Source organism: Copidosoma floridanum, unplaced genomic scaffold (genome assembly GCF_036245765.1).
Source record: "Copidosoma floridanum isolate Cflo_tuat_1 unplaced genomic scaffold, Cflo_Japanese_pri ptg000013l, whole genome shotgun sequence".
Lineage (NCBI taxonomy): Eukaryota > Metazoa > Arthropoda > Insecta > Hymenoptera > Encyrtidae > Copidosoma > Copidosoma floridanum.
The window spans coordinates 14417924-14439680 of NW_028321890.1; the positions used below are offsets into that span (position 1 = coordinate 14417924).

The 21757-nt window shown below is 31.7% G+C and overlaps 1 protein-coding gene across 1 annotated transcript; it reads right to left on the minus strand.

Moving 5' to 3' along the window:
- Window positions 1–5238: 5238 nt before the first annotated feature.
- LOC106646096 (regulator of chromosome condensation-like) lies at window positions 5239–19711 on the minus strand. Its single transcript, XM_089591646.1, has 7 exons — window positions 19609–19711; window positions 19393–19488; window positions 6964–7083; window positions 6365–6741; window positions 5897–6260; window positions 5545–5817; window positions 5239–5463 (listed from the first exon to the last, which is right to left on the minus strand). Coding segments are annotated over exons 1-7 (1413 nt in total). The 5' UTR covers window positions 19610–19711; the 3' UTR covers window positions 5239–5281.
- Window positions 19712–21757: the final 2046 nt, after the last annotated feature.

Below are 21757 nucleotides of genomic sequence, written 5' to 3' on the forward strand. Positions count from 1 at the left end.
ATCTATTTTCTACCAAAAAATCGACCTGCTATGTGTTTGTACTTTTAAAGATAGATTTTCAAGCATAAGATAGATTGTTAACTTGCCGCCAAAAACACATGTTTTGTTATTTTTTTTATTTTATAGCTTTACTATAAGTTGCGGCTGGTTTATAATTGATTTAATGGCTCTAATCCTGAATGCTCTGATTGAGAATTTTAGGAGCCACTTTTGACTAAAAAATGAAGACCGCCAGATGGCGCTGATCCAAGATAATTATTGCTACTTACAGTAAAGTCACTTTATTAGTTATAAACCAGCCGCAAATAATCGTATAAATAGACGATAAATAGTTGACATTTTTTGTGCTACTTGCGGCAAGTTTCTACATCAATATACTACATATCTTATATGGCTCATAAAATCGACAATATTTACAAAATTACAACACTCTTGACCTTTTACCATTAACTCATGTAAGCACAAATTAATCAGTCCATTAAAGAGACAACCGAAGAAAAATGGCCTGAAAAAGAAGCACAGTCACACGAAAAGTGTTCAGAGAAGGTTGGGTTCTTTGTTCACTTATAACACTTAAAATTTACATCTCTGTAATAAATGTATTTTTCAATTAGTGAGATCCGATGCTCCATTCCAGGAGACTCTTCGTGTGGCTGCTTCTTTTTAAGACCTTTTTTCTTCAGTTGTCTCTTTTCGACTGATTAATTTACGTGTATATTTGATCGTGATTTACGATTTCTGTAACACAAATTTTGTTATGTACATATTATATAAGTTAACTGTTTATTGGAAATCTAAAGATGAAGGGCTGTTCTTTCATTAGTTAATGGTAAAAGGTCAAGAGTATTGTAATTTTATAAATATTGTCGATTTTATGAGATGTACAACATAAGTAGAATATTGATAGTTTTGGAGGTCGATTTTCAGGTAAAAGATAAATTGTAAAGCAATCTAAATTAAGTGAGATCCAATGCTCCATTTTTAGGAGACTTCCTGTGTAACTGAACTTCTTTTTTAAACTTTTTTTCTTTAGTTGTCTCTTTTGGACTTATTACTTTACGTATCTATTTAATCATTGTTCAAGATTTCTGTAACACAAATCTTGGTATGTACATATTATATAAGTTAGCTGTTTATTTAAACTAGAAAGTTAAAGGGCTGTGCTTCTGCGAGTTAATGATAAAAGGTCTAAAGTATTTTAATTTTGTAAATATGGTAGATTTTATAAGCTGTATAAGTGAAATATTTATACTTTTTAGGGTCCATTTACAGGTAAAAAAAATATAGTAAACTTGCCGCAAGTAGCACAAAAAATGTCAACTATTTATCGTCTATTTATAAGATTATTTGCGGCTGGTTTATAACTAATAAAGTGACTTTACTGTAAGTAGCAATAATTATCTTGGATCAGCGCCATCTAGCGGTCTTTATTTTTTAGTCAAAAGTGGCTCCTAAAATTCTCAATCAGAGCATTCAGGATTAGAGCCATTAAGTCAATTATAAACCAGCCGCAACTCATAGTAAAGCTATAAAATAAAAAAATAACGAAACGTGTGTTTTTGGCGGCAAGTTAACAATTTATCTTATGCTTGAAAATTTATCTTAAAAAGTACAAACACATAGCAGGTCGATTTTTTTGTAGAAAATAAATTGTTAACTTGCTGCCTAAAACACATGTATTGTTATTTTTTTATTTTATAGCTTCATCATGAGTTGCGGCTGGTTTGTAATAGACTAAATGGCTCTAATCCAGAATGCTCTGATTAAGAATTTTAGGAGCCACTTTTTGCCAAAAAATTAAGACCGCTAGATGGCGCTGATCCAAATAACTATTGCTATTTACAGCAAAGTCACTTTGATAATTACAAGCCAGCCGCATCTAATCTTATAGATAGATAATAAAAAGTTGACGTGGTTTATGCTGTTTGCGGCAAGTTTACAATCTATTTTTCACTTAAAAGTCGACCTCTAAAAATAGAGATATTCATATGGTTTAATAAAATCGACCATATGGCATTACTTAGTAGTAATTTCTTTAATTACTACACATAACTTCAAGTACATCTTACACCGTGCTCTCTTTACCAGAATGATAAAATCAGAGGCTGTAAAGTTACGTATAGGTCGTGGTGGTAACGCCGCTTGGGGTGTTTTCCGCAATCGTCGTCAACAGCAAGTAATTTAAATTTGCGCTCTATACGTTACCGTCAGGTCAGTAAGTCAACAAGACAACAAATATATTCCGTAATCTGCAAGTTAAAACAGCAGACGACGTGAAAGTCGAGAAAAAAGTGAAGATTTCATCGCTGTTGACTGTCATCTGCTATTTCAACTGGCCAGATTACGGAACAGAGCGCCAGTTAATTCAAGGTAGTTAACATATCGACCTGATGGTAGCGTAGAGCGCAACCTTAAATTACTTGCTGGTGACGATTGCGGAAAACACCCATCAAGTGAATGTTGAAGTAAACGGAAACGTTTTAAAATACAAATTATTTTTCATACAAAAACCCATAAGTTTAACTGCAGACGCTAATTTAATGCCAAGTGTAGTTGCAATATTTTGATAAATGTTTCAGATTACAGTTTTGATTTTACTGTATACCCCTAATGAAAATAACTCGTAGCATGGAAGCAGCTATGAAAATGAGCGTTTCTTTAAACTGTGGTATTTGAAATTTACTTATCACAAGTTAGAAAATAAAGAAAAGAAGAAAATGAATACAACAATGAGTACTTCATTGCCTACGTTTGGCAACAGTATGCTGCAATTAACATTTGGGTGTACAGACTATATACTATTCAGCGGCTTACTTGGCATCAGCCTTTTAGTAGGATTTTACTTTGGTTTTTTTAGCAAACAAGATAGTGCATCTAAATATTTGTTTGGTGGAAAACACATGTCGTACATTCCTGTCTTTACAAGTATTTTAGCAAAGTATTTTTTAGATCTTACATTATTTGATTTTATGTTCTGTATTGACAACTGGTGGATATATATTTTTTTAGCATCATTTTAGATTTTTGCCAAAAAAAGAATATGTGACTGTACCGTTACAAGATATTGTACCAAAAAAAGTCAAATTGTAAACATTAAAAAAACATCGCACTAAAAAATCATGAAACGAGCTCCCTTTAAAATACTATTGGCAAGTGTTTTTTCAGGTCCCATTTCTCTAACAATTTCTGAATTAATTACTGTTACTGTAAATCCTTCGTCTCAAATAGCTCATAAAAAAATTGCCCAGGCTGACAATACGGCCGAATTACTGTGAAGCACCGACAAACTGATAATTGTATGCAAGGCGTTGGTCAATACTCCCTCCAATGTCGAAATGATCATATTGGACCGAATTCTCAAAAACTGTATTGGTCCTGGACTGTTAGCCGGTTCTGTCAAATAATAGTAGCTGCCATGTACTAGCCATATACGTTGTCGATACTTAGTCAATACTTAGAGAAAAAAAAATAATTTTAACCTCAAGAGATCCTACATGTCATTTGTTTTTAATTATTTGTAGCCTAAAGTCATGCTTTGTGCGGGACATACAAATTCATATATAGCATATATTTTCAAAGATATTCCAGTAATTTAAACAAATAATTCTATTGAATTCTTTGCAGTAATTGTGCCATATGATAGTGCATTACAATTTTCGTCTTACAACGGGAAGAAAGAGAAGTGAAAAAAATAACCCAAGTTTGTTTACGTAAAACTGGAAAAATGCTTTCGTATTCTACACTTATTTACAAAAACGTCTGCACAAAAGCGGGGAAGAAAATAGACAAAAATTAGAGAAAATACTGTTTTCTAAAATTAATCTAGTTATAAATTGTACTGCATGGTAAATTTTGGACCAATATTATCATTTTAACAACCATACAACTACGGATCAGTATTGGCGAGCAGTATTGTCAATAATGGGTACCTACCGATGTTGGGTCACTGTTGGGCCGTGTTGGCTTTCTTTCATGAAAGTGTGAATCAATTTTAAATTTTTCAAATCAATCACGAATTAAGGTACTATTCTTACTAACATTATTGATTTTAATCATAATTCTGAACTTCTGATCTGGCGCTCACATGTTTCCTAGCTTTGCTAACTCTGACTTTCCGGGAAGATGATTGAGAAATATTTTGCAACCGACTCAAATTTTTGTTGGAATGTGAAAGTATATGATGATGGCTGGAGCATAGCTGTCACGGATTATTTTTAAAAATCGTGACGAGAATACCTTTGTCTCAAACAATTACAACACAGTTTTGTATCCTTACACCTCTCCATTTTTTAAAACGCAGTGCTTTAAAAAAATCTCGACTGTATGAAATATCGTGTAGTATCATAAAGTACTCCTTTTTGAAATAATATTTTAATTTAGGTTTTAAAAATCTAAAAATTTAATTAGTTTAGCAGTTTTTTAATGGTGAAGAACTTTGATTTCTTACTTCTTGGACAAACATTCAGTTGGGGTCCAACAAATTTTTTTTTACCACTGATAAATAAAAATCAAGAATTCATTATTTATTCATTAATTTTTAAATGATAAAAAAGATGAGATAGCAAAGATAAACTGGTCGGAAGTTACAGGTTCCCACTAAATCTAGAGATTAAAGTTTGAATACATTGAAAAAGGATTTATACTGCTAATTAATATGACATCATGTTCTACGTCTAAAAAGAAATTGGTATGGTAAAAATGGACGTTGATTCTTTAATGGAATCTCTTTACAACCCGTTAAATATTTGGATAAAAAATGTGTAACTTGTGAAACCTGGCTTTCTATGAATAATAAAAGAATGTTTTCCTCAATAATTAGACAAGTTTGTAAGCAAATTAAATACCTCAAGGACTCAAGGATATGATAGACTACAGAGTAGAAAAACAAATAAAACTAGAAAACTATAAGTACAGTACAAAGTTATCTATTTAAAAACCAAAAGATAAAATCTACAAACATTTTAAAACATAAGCTTAGTAAACATATGTTAAGAAAAAATTAATATTAGAAAGGATAACCTCAGACAAATAATATGAAAATACAAAAACTACGCATGAAAAACCCTACACGACAAAATAGTTGTGAGAGATTGAGCTTAAAATAGTTGAGCTTACACAGATATATTTAAAACAATAAAACATAATAAAATCATAACTTAACACCTCGATGTGACTAATCACTGAAATCTTACACTATTACAAACAGAAAACTTAAATTCATTGTTATACATATTCTAGTGTAACAAGTTTCTTCAGGTATCAGATGAAGGGCAGCATACCATTATATTAACGAAGAATGTGGTTTTTTTACTAAAACAATCGTGTGCTGCCCTCCTCCAGATACCTGGAGGACGAATGCATCTTTGACGTGTTTTGAATTAATTAATTCAGGCTCGTATATATCTTCCTCTTTACCAGTTCCTAACTGACCTTCCGAGCCCATGCCCCAGGCATAGAGTGTTCCTGAAAAAAATTGTCGAGATTAATTCGTTATCGTATATTGTAGACATTAATTTTTATTTCGCATACTATAATTAGACTTACCAGTATTTGTGACGGCAAACGACTGTGCAGTACCAGCTGCCACGTCAATACACTTCAAGTTTTCCAGCTTGGGCACTGGCATCAGCTCCTGAGCATCCTCGCATAGGCTCCCAAGGCCTAATCTTCCGTATTCCTTACGCCCGATTGTATAAACTCGTCCTTTATCGTTCCCAGCAACAGTGTGATGCTGACCTGAGCTGATTTGCATCCATCTGTGTTTGCTGAATGTGTTCGAAACCTTAGGGTGTAAGGTTCTATCACATCCTTTGAGACCTAAAATTAAATGAAAAATAAGTTATTCGAATCAGGTCAAACATTTATTTTAAAAAATTTCTTATAAAAACTAACATACCGATCTGGTTATAATTGTTAAGTCCGCAAACGTACAGGTCGCCATTCCCTGCTTCAGCGAACGTGGAAAAGCTTCCAGCCCAGATATTTTTAATACTGATATTCTTTTTTATGTTAAAGTGGACTTTCTCTGGGGTGAGGAGTTGGTCCTTTCCTCGTCTTGTGTGTCGGTCCACTTTTCTTATGGAAACTCTGCCGAGCTGGCCCTGCTCAGCACATCCCAGTGTGAACACTGTCCCAGTGTTATCGAGTAGCACAAGATGGTCCGAACCAGATGATATTTTCAGAAATTTTTTATTTGGAAGTATGTTAGTCGGAGTCTCTTCTTTTTTTCTCGTCACCAGCCCTAATGTTCCATGCGAATCCTACAAAGTGAAATCATGTGACAATTTATTAAAATGCTTATTACTGCTACCTGAATTATTAGTTCTTAGTTTTTTTCATTATAAATTAACAAGCTTTCTCTTACCCGAAATGCTCCCCAACAATAAACCCTCCCATCTTCAAGGAGAGCGGCACTATGGGAATCACCCGCGGTTACTTGTAAAGCCCGCGCAGGTAACTCTACAAATCCCGGGGTAGATTCTCCACACTCTGTAGTGTCTCTCCCCAATGCCCCTTCGTCGTTGCAACCAAAAGTTGCAACGCGACCATCTTTGGTGAGGATTATGTTATGCATGCCTCCTCCAGCAATGGAAATTACATCTGTTAATTGCGAGACTTCCGTGAATCTTGTTTTTTCTAGGACTTCCTCTCCTAGTCCCAGCTGGCCAGTGTCCCCTTGGCCACATGTAAGTGTCGCACCACAAGTGCTCCCTTGTCGGCGGATCTCTTTAGCTACTGGATCTAAAAAATGTGAATTATCATTATCTGGGGAGTACTAGATTTTTGTTCGTCATTAATTTCACGGGACAGATTTATGGGCTTATAATGTTTGATTAACTTGTAACTTTTTACATTAGTTCGATCTAGAAAATTGTGTGAAAAACTGCATCTACGATATTATGGCAACCACAAAAAAATCCTGCGATATGGTTCAAAATGTGCAAAAAACTAGAATTCACGTACCCTCAATCTCCAATATTTCTTGCTTTTTTTTACAAGTCCTAGCCCGTTTTACGGGTATGGCTGACTTGTCTTGCGGTACTGAAGACTTTCGTTTAAGTGTGACTTTTTTTTTCGGTGGCACTGTTGAGAAATAGATAAACAAAGGGTTATTTATTTATACTTGAATGAATAATAAAGCAATAAAAGTAGCATATGTGTATGGTAATAGGTTTAAAAAATAAATTATCTAGTGAATACAGAAGTTTACACAATTGCGAAAGACCTTTCGAAGCTATGTCATTGAGCCAGTTGAACGATGACAATAAACTTATAACATAGTTTTTTAAAGAACAACTGTAATCTACTCGTAATTTTTTATACTGATTGTAAGCTCTTTTAAGGCACAATACTGTCTTATATCAATGTAAGTGTGAAAAATACAAAAAACAATTACAATTTTGAAGAACGTGGGAGATTATCGTTGTTGAGTTGCAAATATAGGGTGAGTATAATTCCTTACCACATAATTTGTAAATATGTTTAAGTATTTGTTTGTCTAGACTTTTCGTTTCTTCTCATGTGTACAATAAAATTCGTTGTATGAATCGTAAAATAAAATTCCTTGTTAGAAAATCTGAATGAAAATTTAATATTCATGGCTCACCACATGCATTTTTTTTTTCCCTCAAATAGATTGTATTCTCAACAATTTTAAAAAATTCTTGTTTTAAGTTATGTTAAATATTTTCAATCCGAGTGAAAATTACGGGATTAAATCAAGTAGAATTACACCTATGTGCTTGAATTTCTTGATAATTTCTTAGGCAAACGGTATTGCAAATATCCGAGTTTTTCGTATATCGTTTTTTTTTATTGTTCTGTAGAGTTATGCTTAAAGTTTATTTTATCTAAGAAAACCTTAAAAAGTAGAATAAATAGTTCCAACAGAACGTCATATAATTTAACAATTTTAAGGCACACAGGAATTATTTGAAAATTTGAAGCAAGTTGAGTACAAAGATTTGTAAAATTCCGTGTTATTTAATCAGTCACTAACAATTTATCTTGTGGTTGGTACTATTTTTATTTTTATTCAACTAGCCAAAGTGATCACAGCATATGTAGGATAAAGAACTTAAGTGTAATATGTTGTAACAGGCACACTGATATGTAAGTATTGTATTACAATTGAAATCAGGTATTTACACCTAATAAGGTATTTTCACTACGTCATTTAAGATATCATGTATTATGTATATTATAAGTCATAGTGCACAGAAACTTTTGATTAGATATTGATAAAACCAATAAAACGTAAACTAGTCTTGGGTCTGGGTAGAATCCCGTGTGCGACAGGGTAATAGAGCACACAATAAGGTGAGTTTTTTTGTAATTTTTGGCTAGTACATTTGATATGTGTATGTTTAAATAGAAAAATCTAGGTTATTTCTTAACCTCCGAACGTGGTGCGTATACTATTTTTCTGTCTACCCTCACCAAAAGAGCTGATTACCTGTTTTGAAGCAGGTCAGGCATGAAGCACTTTCGGCGGGGGTGTGCAGAAAATATTTTTAAATTTCTTTGTGTTTTGATCGAAAGTATAACAGAAATTTTTATCAATAAAATTATATACCGGGTGTAGAATACGATAGTGCTGATTATTAATAAAATCTATGATTTGTAATTGATCTTTAAAAATATGGAGTCCTTTCACAATCCATACAGTTTTATAAGAAGCCGTATATAGGATGGCCCTACCGTCTGGAAACGTTAGAAAAAGTACGCTGTGGACATTTCTCTTTTACTTTTTTAGGATGTGGTTGTTCAGTGCCAATCCCTACATTTGTGCAGCGTGAGGTAGAGCCTGAGCACAGAATCAACAGAGCATATCAAATTTATTTAAGTTTTTGTTTTTATTTTAAACGTCAACATTGGTTGAACTTTTCTATCTTAATTTTATGCTACAGCAGATATGTCATTTCTACGTAGTATCGATAACAGCTACGAGCAACCATCACCGTGTTGTGTATGTACCTACTACTACATCTAATAAATTTTCGATTGTCTGCAAATGGCTAGACAATGTACACAAAATCTTGACAATTAATGATCTAAATTATACCACTTTTCACTTTTTGACTAATTTTCTTTAGGATTTTTTGGTATCCAGACATTTGTTACAATATGCAAGGTATTCTTCATGTACAACTTGATGAATAATGTATTATTTACTTTGAGACTATAGCTTATTTTCAGTAGATATTGTCACTTTTACGCTTTGAAATAATTAGTTCAAGAACAATAAAAATTGTAAGCCATAATGTTAAATAGAAATATCTTCTGAAGTACCTTGACTTTTCCTTAAGATAAAATAAGTAAATCTTCCATAAGAGACGGTTAGGGATTAAAATAAATTTGATATGTGTTCTCACATAAAAGCAGGAGACAGTAAAATGACGAAAACCATTGTTACATAACGAAGAAAGAAATGCTAAACTGAATATTGTTTTTTAGAGTTCGCTTTTTTGCTTACAAGTTATATAACTGTACCCTACATTTACACTAATCGGAGTGCTCAATCGGGCAAAACGATGGCAGCTGCTTACGAAAAAGGATGTTTCAGTAGATTTCAGTGAATTAAAGAAAAATGAGTTTAAATTAGAAGACAAAGACCCGATAGTACACCACTATTTCAAAAATATTGGTATAGTAAGGAAGTCATTTCTGGACGTTACATTAAAAGACGTAGAAAAAAAAAAAAATAATAACTGTTATCAACAAACAAACAAACAAAAAGTACTTCATATGGGTCAAGCTCTTACTTATTTACTCAAATTGTTCCTAAAGTAATTGAAATTTGAAAAATCAATCACATTCAATAGAAAGAAAAAGTTTTATTAGTAAATGATTGATTAAAACATGTGACATTGAAAAATATTTATAAAATAGAAAAAACCAAAAACTCTGTTATCAGATGTCTGGTCAATTAACGACTGCTATTACAGTGTCTTCTTCATTTTTTCAATAGACTTAACGTTTTTTGTAAACATTTTTACAGATGTAAATAACTCATACAAAGTATCTATTTTTTACGAGTAAGATTTCACATTTTCAATAGAATCCTAATACTAATGATTAATATGTTTAACGTACATATTCAAATGACTGAAAACTATTTATTAATAATGCATAATACTTATTCCAAGTCTTATACATTTAAAAATTATTACTTTAAATTTAGTAAAAGGGAATAATTTTAATCTGTGAAACTTAATTATCAAGTAAGACGTAGAAACATTTAGAAACTTTTTTTTTAAATCTTACATTAACATCGTAAAATTGACGTATTGCAGATTCCAAATAGTTTATGTATGTATGAAACTTGCAGTAATCACACTTAAATTCTAGATAAATCACCTCACAAAATTTCAAAACATTTTGCCAGACAATTTTTTCGAATCCAATCACAAAAAATTTTATCGTGGTCTCTATACGAGACTATTCATTCTTGATTACGTTTAATGGAATATCTTCCAAGTAATAATTTAATTAACATTACAAAACTAGGTACTAAAAAACTATTCTACTATGATCATAAGAGTAGGGAGAGAAAATGTAAAAGAAATATGATCAATGTTGTATGTGAACGTACGTATACGTAAATATCCTTTCAAAAATATAAAGTTGTGGTGTATAATATACCTTATTACTTTTGTACAAGAATATTTCCGTTTTTATAGATGTTATAAAATAGTACGCCGTGTTTACATAGAATTAATGTGTTTACTGATTAGGAAAAAATTAAAAACTATAACAACTTTTTATACTCAAGTTCATAAAAAAGTATCGCTTGTAGTTGGAATCAATTGTTCATTTAAAATGACGTTTAAAAATAAAATAAAAATTAGTTTAGAATTTTTTTCAACAACATTTAAAACAAATTATATCTACAGTCTAATCATAGAATTCCGTCTTATCACACCAGGCTTGTAAAGCACATAATTTAATAAGTATAGTACGCTCTATTATAGTAACATACTATATTATGTTTCTGAAACATTGGATTTTTGAAAAATCTTTGTTTTAACCCGAACCTGAATTGACTACTTTTCGAAGCCAAATCTGAGTTAACTGCTTTTTCAACTCGGATTTTAAGTTGGCTTCTTCTTCATCAACTAGGAATTGTTTATAAAAAATACAGGTTACTTGAACTGTAGCAACTTCATCACCCAATATTTTTAAGTGAGATAGTTGTATGTCACGTAACCAGGTAATGCCGGTGTGATAAGCGATCTTTAAAATAATATTGGTATTTTTTGTATAAAGAGCTGGTCTTAAGTTTATTTTATTAATGCCATGATGTTTAAAAAATTTGAAAAATCGGCAGAGTTAAGTTTTTAAAAACAAGAAAGAAAATCGATGGGCGAAGTCTTCTTAGTATACGGTTACATGTATTGTGACCATCGGTCATATAACTACATAAAAATAGACTTATTTTTGTTTGTTTGTTACAATGTAAGTTTAAAATTAGGTGCTCATAAATATCAAGCGCACTCGCGCATTAAGTAGGTAATTTTCTGGGAGCTTGCTACGCAGCACATCCCGTACCGTCGCCCGCGCCGCAGTCACCAAGCCTAACGCTAGCACTACATGGGAGAATCACAATATGTGACTTGAAGCGACTACCTGTCTCTTTCTCTGGGACATCGGTATCATAAACAAGGACAGCGAAGATTCATATGCCGCCCTAACACCGAGGTTTTATGTTGCAGCTAGAAGAGAGACCTGGCACTCTAACTTTGACTCCCTTGCTTAGAAGGCTACGAGGCCTCTCTTTCCAATTAAAGAACCAAATGATAATGCTGTCAAAAATTGAGAATAATTCTAATGAAGGACTAAATAATCATAATCAAGTAAACCTTTCACAAAATTCGGATTGTAAGATTGCAAAAGTTCTAAGGAATTTAGCATTGAAATACAATTCTCCACCCACTCAGATAGACTTTTATTAAGCGAATTAAATAGCTTTTACCTTTACTACCTCTTTCGCATAAGACCTTGCTTAAGAAAAAAGAAGCAAAGCAAAATAGAAATTTTCAAATTTGATATGTCAAACAAAAATGATATGTCACAAATGGCATACTATGGAATGACAAATCAACTATAAAAAATCATCAAACCTCAGTTACATCTGAACAAAGTGGTAAAAATACAATTTAATATGGATGGATTGCCGTTATTCAAATCCAGTTCAAAAGAATTCTGACCTATTGTATGCAGAGTATCCATTTCCTATAGCTGTACAATAAAATTTCGGAAAACCTAAGTCAATTGGATCACATTTTTTAAAATTCACGGAAATATTATGCGATGAACTTACTAACTGAAATGAGATAAATAAAGCATTTTTAAGTTGTCATCATGTGTTTTGTCTGTTACCGTCCGGCTAGATCTTTAATTAAATGTATTAAAATCCATTGTGATTGTTCGAGTTGCGAGCACTGCATTGAAAGAGGTATTTACTAAAAAAAAAGTTATAATTCCTTATTTAGAAATACCCCTTAGGACAGATAAATAATTTTATGACAATCAGGACCGTTAAAATTATATAGGTATTTCTCCATTGAAAACAATTTCTCAAGTCGACATGATTTACCATTTTGTCTTGGACTTCATGTATCTCTGTCGTATTGGAGTCACGAAAAAATTATTAGAAACTTGGGACTCGAGAAAAAAACAAACTAGATCGTGAAATAATATTAAGATTATCTGGCCACTTTTGTAATATTGGTAGCCCCAGGTACCTCGCGAATTCCAGAGAGCTACGTGTTCTTTAGGTGAACGAGGAACGTGGAATGCGTGTGAATTCAGATTTTCTTTTTATGTATTGTGGATCGGTTGTGTTAAAAGATCTCTTACCAATCGAGCTTTATAAAACTTTTTTATTATTACTTGTTTCAACTAGAATCTTCAACTGTCACGAATTGTATGACAAATACTTAAATCACTTAAGAATATATTCAAAAATTTTTGTTAAACCCATCGCTAAAATTTTTGGGCAAGAAGTTATAACTTCTAACATGTGCAGTTTGATGCTACTATAGCTGACGATGTCGAATACATAAATTGCCCGTTATCGGACATTTTAGCGTTTTGCTTCGAAAATAAATTAGAAAAATTTAAAAATGACATAAATAGTGCAAATAGACCATGGGCACAAGTAAGTATTAGTTTATAGCAGCATTTACAAAATATTTTTATAGACTCAAAAGCTTTTTAAATATTGCAGCACAAAAAATTCACCGATAACATAACAATCGAGCAGCTTAACTGTTTAATTTTTTTTTATCACAAACAAGCCACTAGATAACGTTGGATTTACAAAAAAAAACAAATTATTTAAATCGAAAAAATTTACTCTACAAATAAACTAAAGAGTAATGATATATACCTGTCTGGCAAAACGTTTATGATAAAAGGCAGTGCTTTTTATTGTCCAGATTGTCCAACAAAATCTTCTATACTGAACATTTTTGAAGTGAAAGAGTCTGATGTGAATATTAATGATTTAAGTAATGATGAAGAGAACATAAATGTGAAAAAAAATTCCAAAAATATTATTTGTAAATTAAGATGTTTGATCAAAAAAATTCGTCGGAATAAAACCTTGAATATGCAATTAAAAAATTCATGCAGAGATTTAAACATAAAATACGTTAAACCGACTTGAGATGTTAGAGCTATACATGGAATAGCACAAGCGATCTCATCGACACTGCGCTACACCTAAAATTAGCTATAAATATGATTCTTATGAATGTTTTAGAATTTCAAGAGTATCACTTAAGCAATTCTGATTGGGATTTCTTACAGGACTTAGTATCTTATTTATAATACTTTCAGCAGGCAACTGCGATAATTTCCAATCTGGTTTGGATAAGTTAGCTAAGCATTATCGCAAATGTAACTGGATGTATATTGTTTGTTTAATTTTGGAAACGTGTCATAAGTATAAGGGTTTCGATGAAACTGCGTGGAGTAAAAAGTTAAAAAAAGTAGCTTTACAAAAATCTGAAACCATTTACAAAAAAGACTATTATAATGTGTATACGAAAAATTTTATTCAAAATTATACTGCAACAAACGAACCGAAAAATAACTACTTAGATTTAAGGTCAGTGTACTCTGTTAAAATAGATAACAGTGAAATTAGAAAATCAAAATTAATAACTACTGTGACAGGCTCAGGGTTCCCGCGAAAAATCCTATGTTACAATAGTTAAAAGAAGTGAAACAAGAGTGAATTCCTATTTTATCAAAGATGGCCAGAGATTTTCTTGCCATCATGCCAAGTTCAGTTCCAGTTGAGCGGCTGTTTTATGCAGCCTCTGATCTTGTCACAGTAAAACGATGTTCTTTAAGCTATGTTTCTATTCGAGTCATACGGTGTATCTCCTGGATAAAAAGCGAATTTAAACAAAAAATTAGCAAAGTACCGTTGTAGAAAACTAACAACAAAACTAAAATTTCTCCAATATAAAAATATATTTTGTCGTTACTTTAAAAATTTCAATAAATTATTAGGTGTAATAATATTTAATTTGATATCACAATTAATCCAGTCATCTAAATATAAGATGTTACTACATTCATAAGAATCGATGTTTCAATATATATGTCAGATCTAAAATATTTATGAAAATAAATATATCTTTAAATTTATGTTAGAACTACATTCTTTATTTATTTGTTTACCGATACCTTTTATTTATCTTACTGTAGCGTACTTTTTTCATCTATTATAATTTTAATTTATAAAATATTAAAACTATGGATATTTTAAGACAAGATCAAGATTTTTTGAACAAGAACTTTTACAAGAAAAGACAATATCAAGATCACATGCACAAGAAAAACTCGAGAACAAGGCAAGACTTGATTTGTGAGTATTTGTCGATAACGATAATGAAATGCTAAAAATATCGTATTGTCTTGTCTTATGGCAGCCCTAAAAATTAAAAATGATAGATTAATTAGTTTACGAGCTGCCAAATGATCAAAAAGATTTTGTCATACCGTTTCTCCATTCAAATTTAGTAGAAATTTAGTGCATTTTTCATCATTGTAAGAAATGTGTATAAAACAAAGTTACTTTGTAAGTCATGTATATATATTTACCGAAAATTTGACCACCCACACGTTTTTTATGCAAGAAAAGTAAATACAAAAATTTTTTTTATAATTGAGTTATATTTTCCAATATAATTATTTAGAATTCATCTTTATATTGCATATTGTACGTCAAATAGTATAATTCATACTTGTTCAGTCATTTCTAATGATTGCATCTGATGAAAAAAGCTATGTTCTACTGTCAGTCAAGAAATTATGCCCAAGTATTGTAAACAGTCAGATGTCATGTAATTTTGAACATTAGAAACATTACACGAGAAACATATTTATTGTGCAGTAATTTAGACGATCATTTATTTATTGAATAACTTAAAGACGTGTGTAACATTTGCAAAGACACATTTGTCATGACAACATGATACAAAACTTAACCACTGTCATACCAAGAAAAAGTTACGATTTTTTGGTTATTTTTTTTCTTTGATGAACCTAACTAAATTAAGGTGGCTTGGGCGATTTATCAGGTTGATCAAAACCTCCGAAATTCTGAAATTATATCAATAAAGTATACCAAATTCATTTGCGATAAGAAAATACTGGGGTTAACAACTTAATTTTTTCGCAAATCACTTCTAAAAATTCACCAATTTAACATCTACTTTTATGGACAGTGGTCACAAAATCAACTATATCTGCGAAAATCTTTGATTAATCTCAAAAATTAAAAATGGTTCTTGTGTATTTTTTTACAAAGAATCTATTGAATTCTTTAAAATATAGGGTCATGGACTTAACTTAAAAAAAAAATCAGAAGAAAAGTATTAAATATTAATCTAGCTTGATTTGCAACTTCTCCAAATTTACACAATTATGATTTCACGGTACTGTTACGTAGAATAAAGGAGCTGGTAAGGAGGTGCGTCACGAAAAGAACTCAACTCGTTGGTCAATTATTTATTAGCTTCTTGAAGGCAGAGGCGTGTGTGTTTCGCGCGGTGTTTTCTACTTATCGTTCGGTCTCTTGCCTAAAAGACGCTCGAGTGCCCCGATTCGTGTCTCGCAGGGCCTTATATAAGCTCGTTCCCCGTATTGGTATCCTTTACTAGCGTTGGCTTGTTGTTACTAGGGTGAATCAGTCTGATATGCCCAGCATATGGTACGTGACAGTACTTTTCTGGGAATTTCTTGATCTTGTACTTTGGTTTTAAAATTTTTTAAATTTTATCTTCTAAAGTAAAAGGACTTTAAAGAAAGTATTAAGATAAAACTGTAGGATTAAAGTTTGTGAGCAAATCAAAAACTTTGTTGCGACTACTACAGCAAAATAAACTCCACTATATGCGATAAATGATTAGTCACAGTTGTTCTGATACTAATAAAACTAAAAAGTTGATTTGAAATGTGGAAGTACTAAATACTCGTTCTGAAAAATTGTTGTCCTCGTTTCTTTGTAAAACCTCATAGAATAGAATCAAACGATCATAATGTACTGTACGGGTAAGTCCAGAATCATGCGATACAATCTTACAAACGTTAGTTACGTACATATCGTCGGTTGTGTACATAAGCCACATAAACGGGCTTTTTGTAGGACATTTTACATTTTTCTAACGTAATGCCATTTAACATTTCATAATTTAATGTAAACGATATTTATTCACACGTTAATGAAATATAGTTAAGCCTTTATATGATAAAAATTAATATGAAAAGTATTTTTTATGCTGTGTGCAACACAAATATCGTGAATAAGATTTTTTCTTACATGGGTGGTGTGAATATTGAGTATATATAGTTTTTTTTTTTTTTATATTATAGTGCTCTACGTCCGGCTCCTTCAATAAGGGCACTACTATGGGCACTTAGCACTTTGGAGAAGGAAGGGAAGAGGGATGGGAGGCCTGCCATTACTGGGAGGGGGGTAGGGGGAAATTAGGCAATTATGCTGCGAGGAGGTCGCCTAAACCCTCCTCAAGGAGCATTGCGTGGTGAAAAAGCACATATGAAAAATCACAGAGGTACTTGCCCGATAAGTCGCACTGGCCGGGAATCGAACCATGGTCTCCCGCGTGTCAATCCACGACCTAGCCGACTGAGCCACCGCGCGCTCAGTATACATAGTTAATTCTACCCTTGGGTAAAACGTACTGCTCAACCGTATAAAACTAAGAAGTAAACATGTAGAATAGATTTGCCCTGCGTATTGTATAAATTGTCTTCTGAGTATTAGATCCCCTTATAAATTCTTTTAACTTTCATATTTAACTCTAAACTTGTGTGAAATATTAAATAATAAATAATAAAATAATAAATGTTTTGTTTACCACCACTGATACCATTATTATTTAATTCACTTTCAAAATTTCCACGTTTCTTTTAATTTTTTTTTTTTAATTTGGAAAAAACTTTTTATTTCTTTTTCTGTTGGAAGAACTCATTTATTCTCATTTTCTCTCGTTCTGAACTTAATTTAGGAAAAGTCCTATAAATTATTAAAGTATTTTGTTTTTTTAATTTCTTTAATATTTTGATTAAGTGCTTATAAAATTTGTTTTATAAATTATTATAGTTGAAAATTCAAATTTATAGGTACAGATTTAATACTTAATTATCGTTAAAACGCATACAGATATTAGATATTTATCAACAGCAAAAGGGCTATAAACATTAAACAATCGTCTTAGGCCCTTAGGATTAGGTGCGTAATTGCGCAAGTCAAACGCGCAGTTTTACCGAGACGTAAGCCAAAAACACCTCCGGAGCCACATTTATTCTAAGTCATCCTAGCGCTGCACACAAAAACTGTTCTAGTAGGTTAAGGAAGCTCAGGAGTATCATTCAAAGGGGTGAGGAAGAAGAGCACCCTGCCAGCGCAGCTTGGCCCCCTTTACCAAGTACTCCCTTTTGCATCCAACATACTCAATGTTTTACGTATGTTTGATGTTTGCACTACCAATCTATGGGAGTGCCTTGTAATTTTTTTAAAGCAAATAGTGTAACCACTCATGAATTGTCTATTTTTAGTATAAAAAAAATTTTTAACTTAGTATTAGGGTGACCTGATTTGGTCAAATAGTGTTTGTGTGGTAGGATGTGTGAGCGTCATCGAGTTTTTTGATTAACTCAAGTAATTGTGATCTAAATTAGTTGCAATCTTATTCGTTACTTCGATTTGAATGCCTAAGCTAATGGTTTAGGTTTAGGTTTAGATCAGTTTCATTAAAAGAAAACTTTTAAATAATTATTAGTGCAGAGCTCCGAGACAAAAAAACAGTCTTTTGGCGATAACTTTTTTCACATTCATTTTACACGTTTGCGTTCAAACATGAAGATGTAGATTTCGTTGTAATACAACTTTTTTGTATCATGCACTTTGCTGCAAATTGCAGTGTGGATACTTTATACAATAAAATATACATCAAAACAACGAAAATAACGTTTTCGCCCTTTTACAGAATAAATTCAAATTCTACAACAAAATGTCAAGTACAAAAGTTGTAGGACTCATGAAAATAAATCTTTTTTCTGCAGTAAGTGTTTTCTTAAGTGCCGTATTAACGAGTAAATCTATGGACATCGTTTTAAAATAGTCAAAAAACCATTTTACACCATGTAACTTTCCAACAGCACATTTTTAGATCAAGTATCTAACATGAAAATTATATTTTGTTATTAAAAATTGGATTTTGTTATTAAAATGAATTTTTTTGCTTTGGTATATATTTGAATCCCATATTTAATAGAAATAATACTAAAGCTAAAGGCACTTTTTAATGCAACTTACTCTAGAAAATTATGATCCATAAGACACAGACACATACTGACTCATAGTTTCGCTGGTATTACGTGATTTTTGTGTATAACAAAGCTTTTTCTATGAAAAAGCAAAATGAAATGGTAGTTTTTGTACCTGGTGGCACATATCGCCAGCCCTGAGGGACTCCTTGTGATTGCTTTTATTGGATGCTCACCAGGTGCAAAAGCCTATTTTTTCTATTGAGGGCGCACTTAACGTCCGAATGTTAAAGAAAAAAAAACCCCTAAGGTACTAAAAGGTATTTATTTGTACAGTGACTTGATAACAGTAACTTGATAATTTATTCAAGTGTGAATCTTCTAACACTGATATAAATTTTGTTTTTAAATTATTCAATTTTAGACACTAACAAATTATTAAATATTAAGAAGCATATTCTTCAGATACCAACCAATGATAAAACATTTAGAAATTTGGGACTATTGAAAATACGCAAAAGACTTTTGTTCAATAAAGTTAGAACATCAACTTAATTAAATATTATAATAACCTGTACTTACCATCAGTCTGCATAAAAACTCGTTTTACGGCTCTGGTTTTATCCTGCAATTCGACATTAGCGGGCCGTTTTCTTCCAACTTTTTTTTCCGGCTGCACTGTAAATCAAAACAAAAAATACAGGATCATTTAATAATAATTAAGTTTATAAAGGAAAGAAAAAAGGCATATATGCATTACTAATAGTTAATAAAATAAAAAAACTGGTTTACACTTACTCTTCAAAGATGCCTTTTGAAGTTTCAAAGTTGAGCTGCGAATACACTTCTAAGTAGTTCAAATAAATTTTAGTTGCTCTGAGCGAGGCAGTACTAACACTGAAGTCCAAAGCTGGTCTCTTGCCACAGTAACGCCACGTGGGGTGGAGTCAAGTTAAAATTTGTCGTGAGTGTGAGAAAAATAACACGACATCACTGTCTCAATTCACCACGTCATTGTTCGTTGTTAATAGGTGATTGGTCGCCTAGGAGCAGCCAAATGAAATTTCATCACCTGACTACAGCAAACAAATTGGTGGCTTTGTCAGGTGAGTGATGTAGTTACTAAAAAATTTCTGTTTGGGGAAAAGCGATATCATGTTATTTGTTTCAACTGATGATTATTTAACACTTAACTAGACAAAGCATTGCTGAATGCAGCCTCGAAAACACGATACGACTATAGCTTTAGTATATATGGCTGTAGACTTTCACAAGCTTCTAAATGAATTTGTTATCATCAACCGTTACACTGATAATATGGTTTTCTTGGTAATCCTCTTGGGAAATTTTTTTGTCAGTGTGCGAACGCCTGTATAAACTCAAAGTAAAGACATTAAGGGCTTTTTATGATTGTAGCCAGACTTTGCATTTTTTCCTTCATTAGTTATACAAATATTAAAATTTTGATTCTTAATATGGAGGTAAAATTCTCTATAATTAAACAGTGGGTTTTGCAAAACTACTTCTAGTAACCCAAGCTGTCTTTTATGTTCTTGATCTTGTATAACACATATGGTAATAATCATAAGCATTTGTCCAGTTGTTTTTCCTACATACTGTTTTTTAACTCTATAATACAAAAACATGAATAATTTATTAGAAAAATACTACATTCTTGTACGCTACTGGATAGTACTTATATTTTTATTCCCTATAATTTGTTATTATATGGACGATCATTTTTATGAAAAACCAAAATAAAAGGTATTTTTATACATATACTTTTCAATCACTATCGGCGATCTTATGGCATCAATATGTTCATTATGATTTGCAATATAAAAAATATGTGATAGAAATGTGCAAAAAATTTATATTTATCTAAGTATTAATCTTCTGACAGTGATACAAATTTTGTATTTAAACTGACCCTACCTGGCTATGAGACTACCTATTTTTCCTTCACTTTGCTGTATATTCTGGACCAACGCAAAAAAGTTGGACGTATACAAAAAGGAAATTCATTTTAAGCAATATTTTATACTGTCATATTTCATGATAAATAATTGTAATAAGTTTTTAAAAAATAACAAAAACATAATGATCACGAAAAGTGACAAGGGTGGAGCTTTTGTCATTATAGATAAGCAAGACTATATCAATAAAGTTGAAGAAAGTCTGAATGACAAAAAATTGTATGAGGTGGTAGAGCACAATCCCCTACCTTCTTTAATCAATAAAACAAGTAACCTGTTGAATGAATTGAATGGGTCAGACCTTTTTGGTGATAGTGGTAATAAAAAAGTTTTTAACACAATAAGGGACAAATGTATTTTGGCTAAGTGTTATGGCTTAGTTAAGGTACATAAACCAAATCAGCCCATGAGGCTTATAATCTCAAATGTAGGATCTCCCACATATTTTTTATCAAAGTGAGTTTCAGAATTTTTGAAAAATAATTTACCTCCTTCACCTCATAACGTAAAAAATAGTTTTGAACTTAAGAATGATATTAAGAATTTCCTTATACCTGACGGTTTTTGTATCGTAAGTTTTGATGTCGTTGCTTTATTTAATAACATTCATTTTGAATCAGTAAAAGTAGCTTTAGAATCAGTTTGGCACATTTTAAATTTAAAAATTAACTTAGAATTCTTTTCATTTCTAAATATCATTAGGTTCATTATGGAGAATAATTATTTTAGCTTCAATAACAAAAATTACAGACAAAAGTTTGGATCTGCCATGGGAAGTCCATGCAGCCCATCACTTGCAGATATAGTTATGCGTCACATTATAAAAATGCTATTATTTCTCGGTCCCTTTGAAATTAAATTAATAAAAGTTTACGTAGATGATTTGTTGGCTTGCATTAAGATTTCGGAATCCGACAAGGTTTTAAATTATTTGAATTCAATTGATAAGCATATACAGTTTACTATGGAGA

Bases quoted from the DNA above. Each gene is read 5' to 3' on its own strand.
- LOC106646096 (XM_089591646.1), bottom strand. The intron at 7,084-19,392 runs GTAAGTACAGGT...ATTTCTCAACAG, and splicing joins AGTTTTTATGCAGACTGATG to TGCCACCGAAAAAAAAAGTC. The intron at 5,464-5,544 runs GTAAGTCTAATT...AATTTTTTTCAG, and splicing joins GTTTGCCGTCACAAATACTG to GAACACTCTATGCCTGGGGC.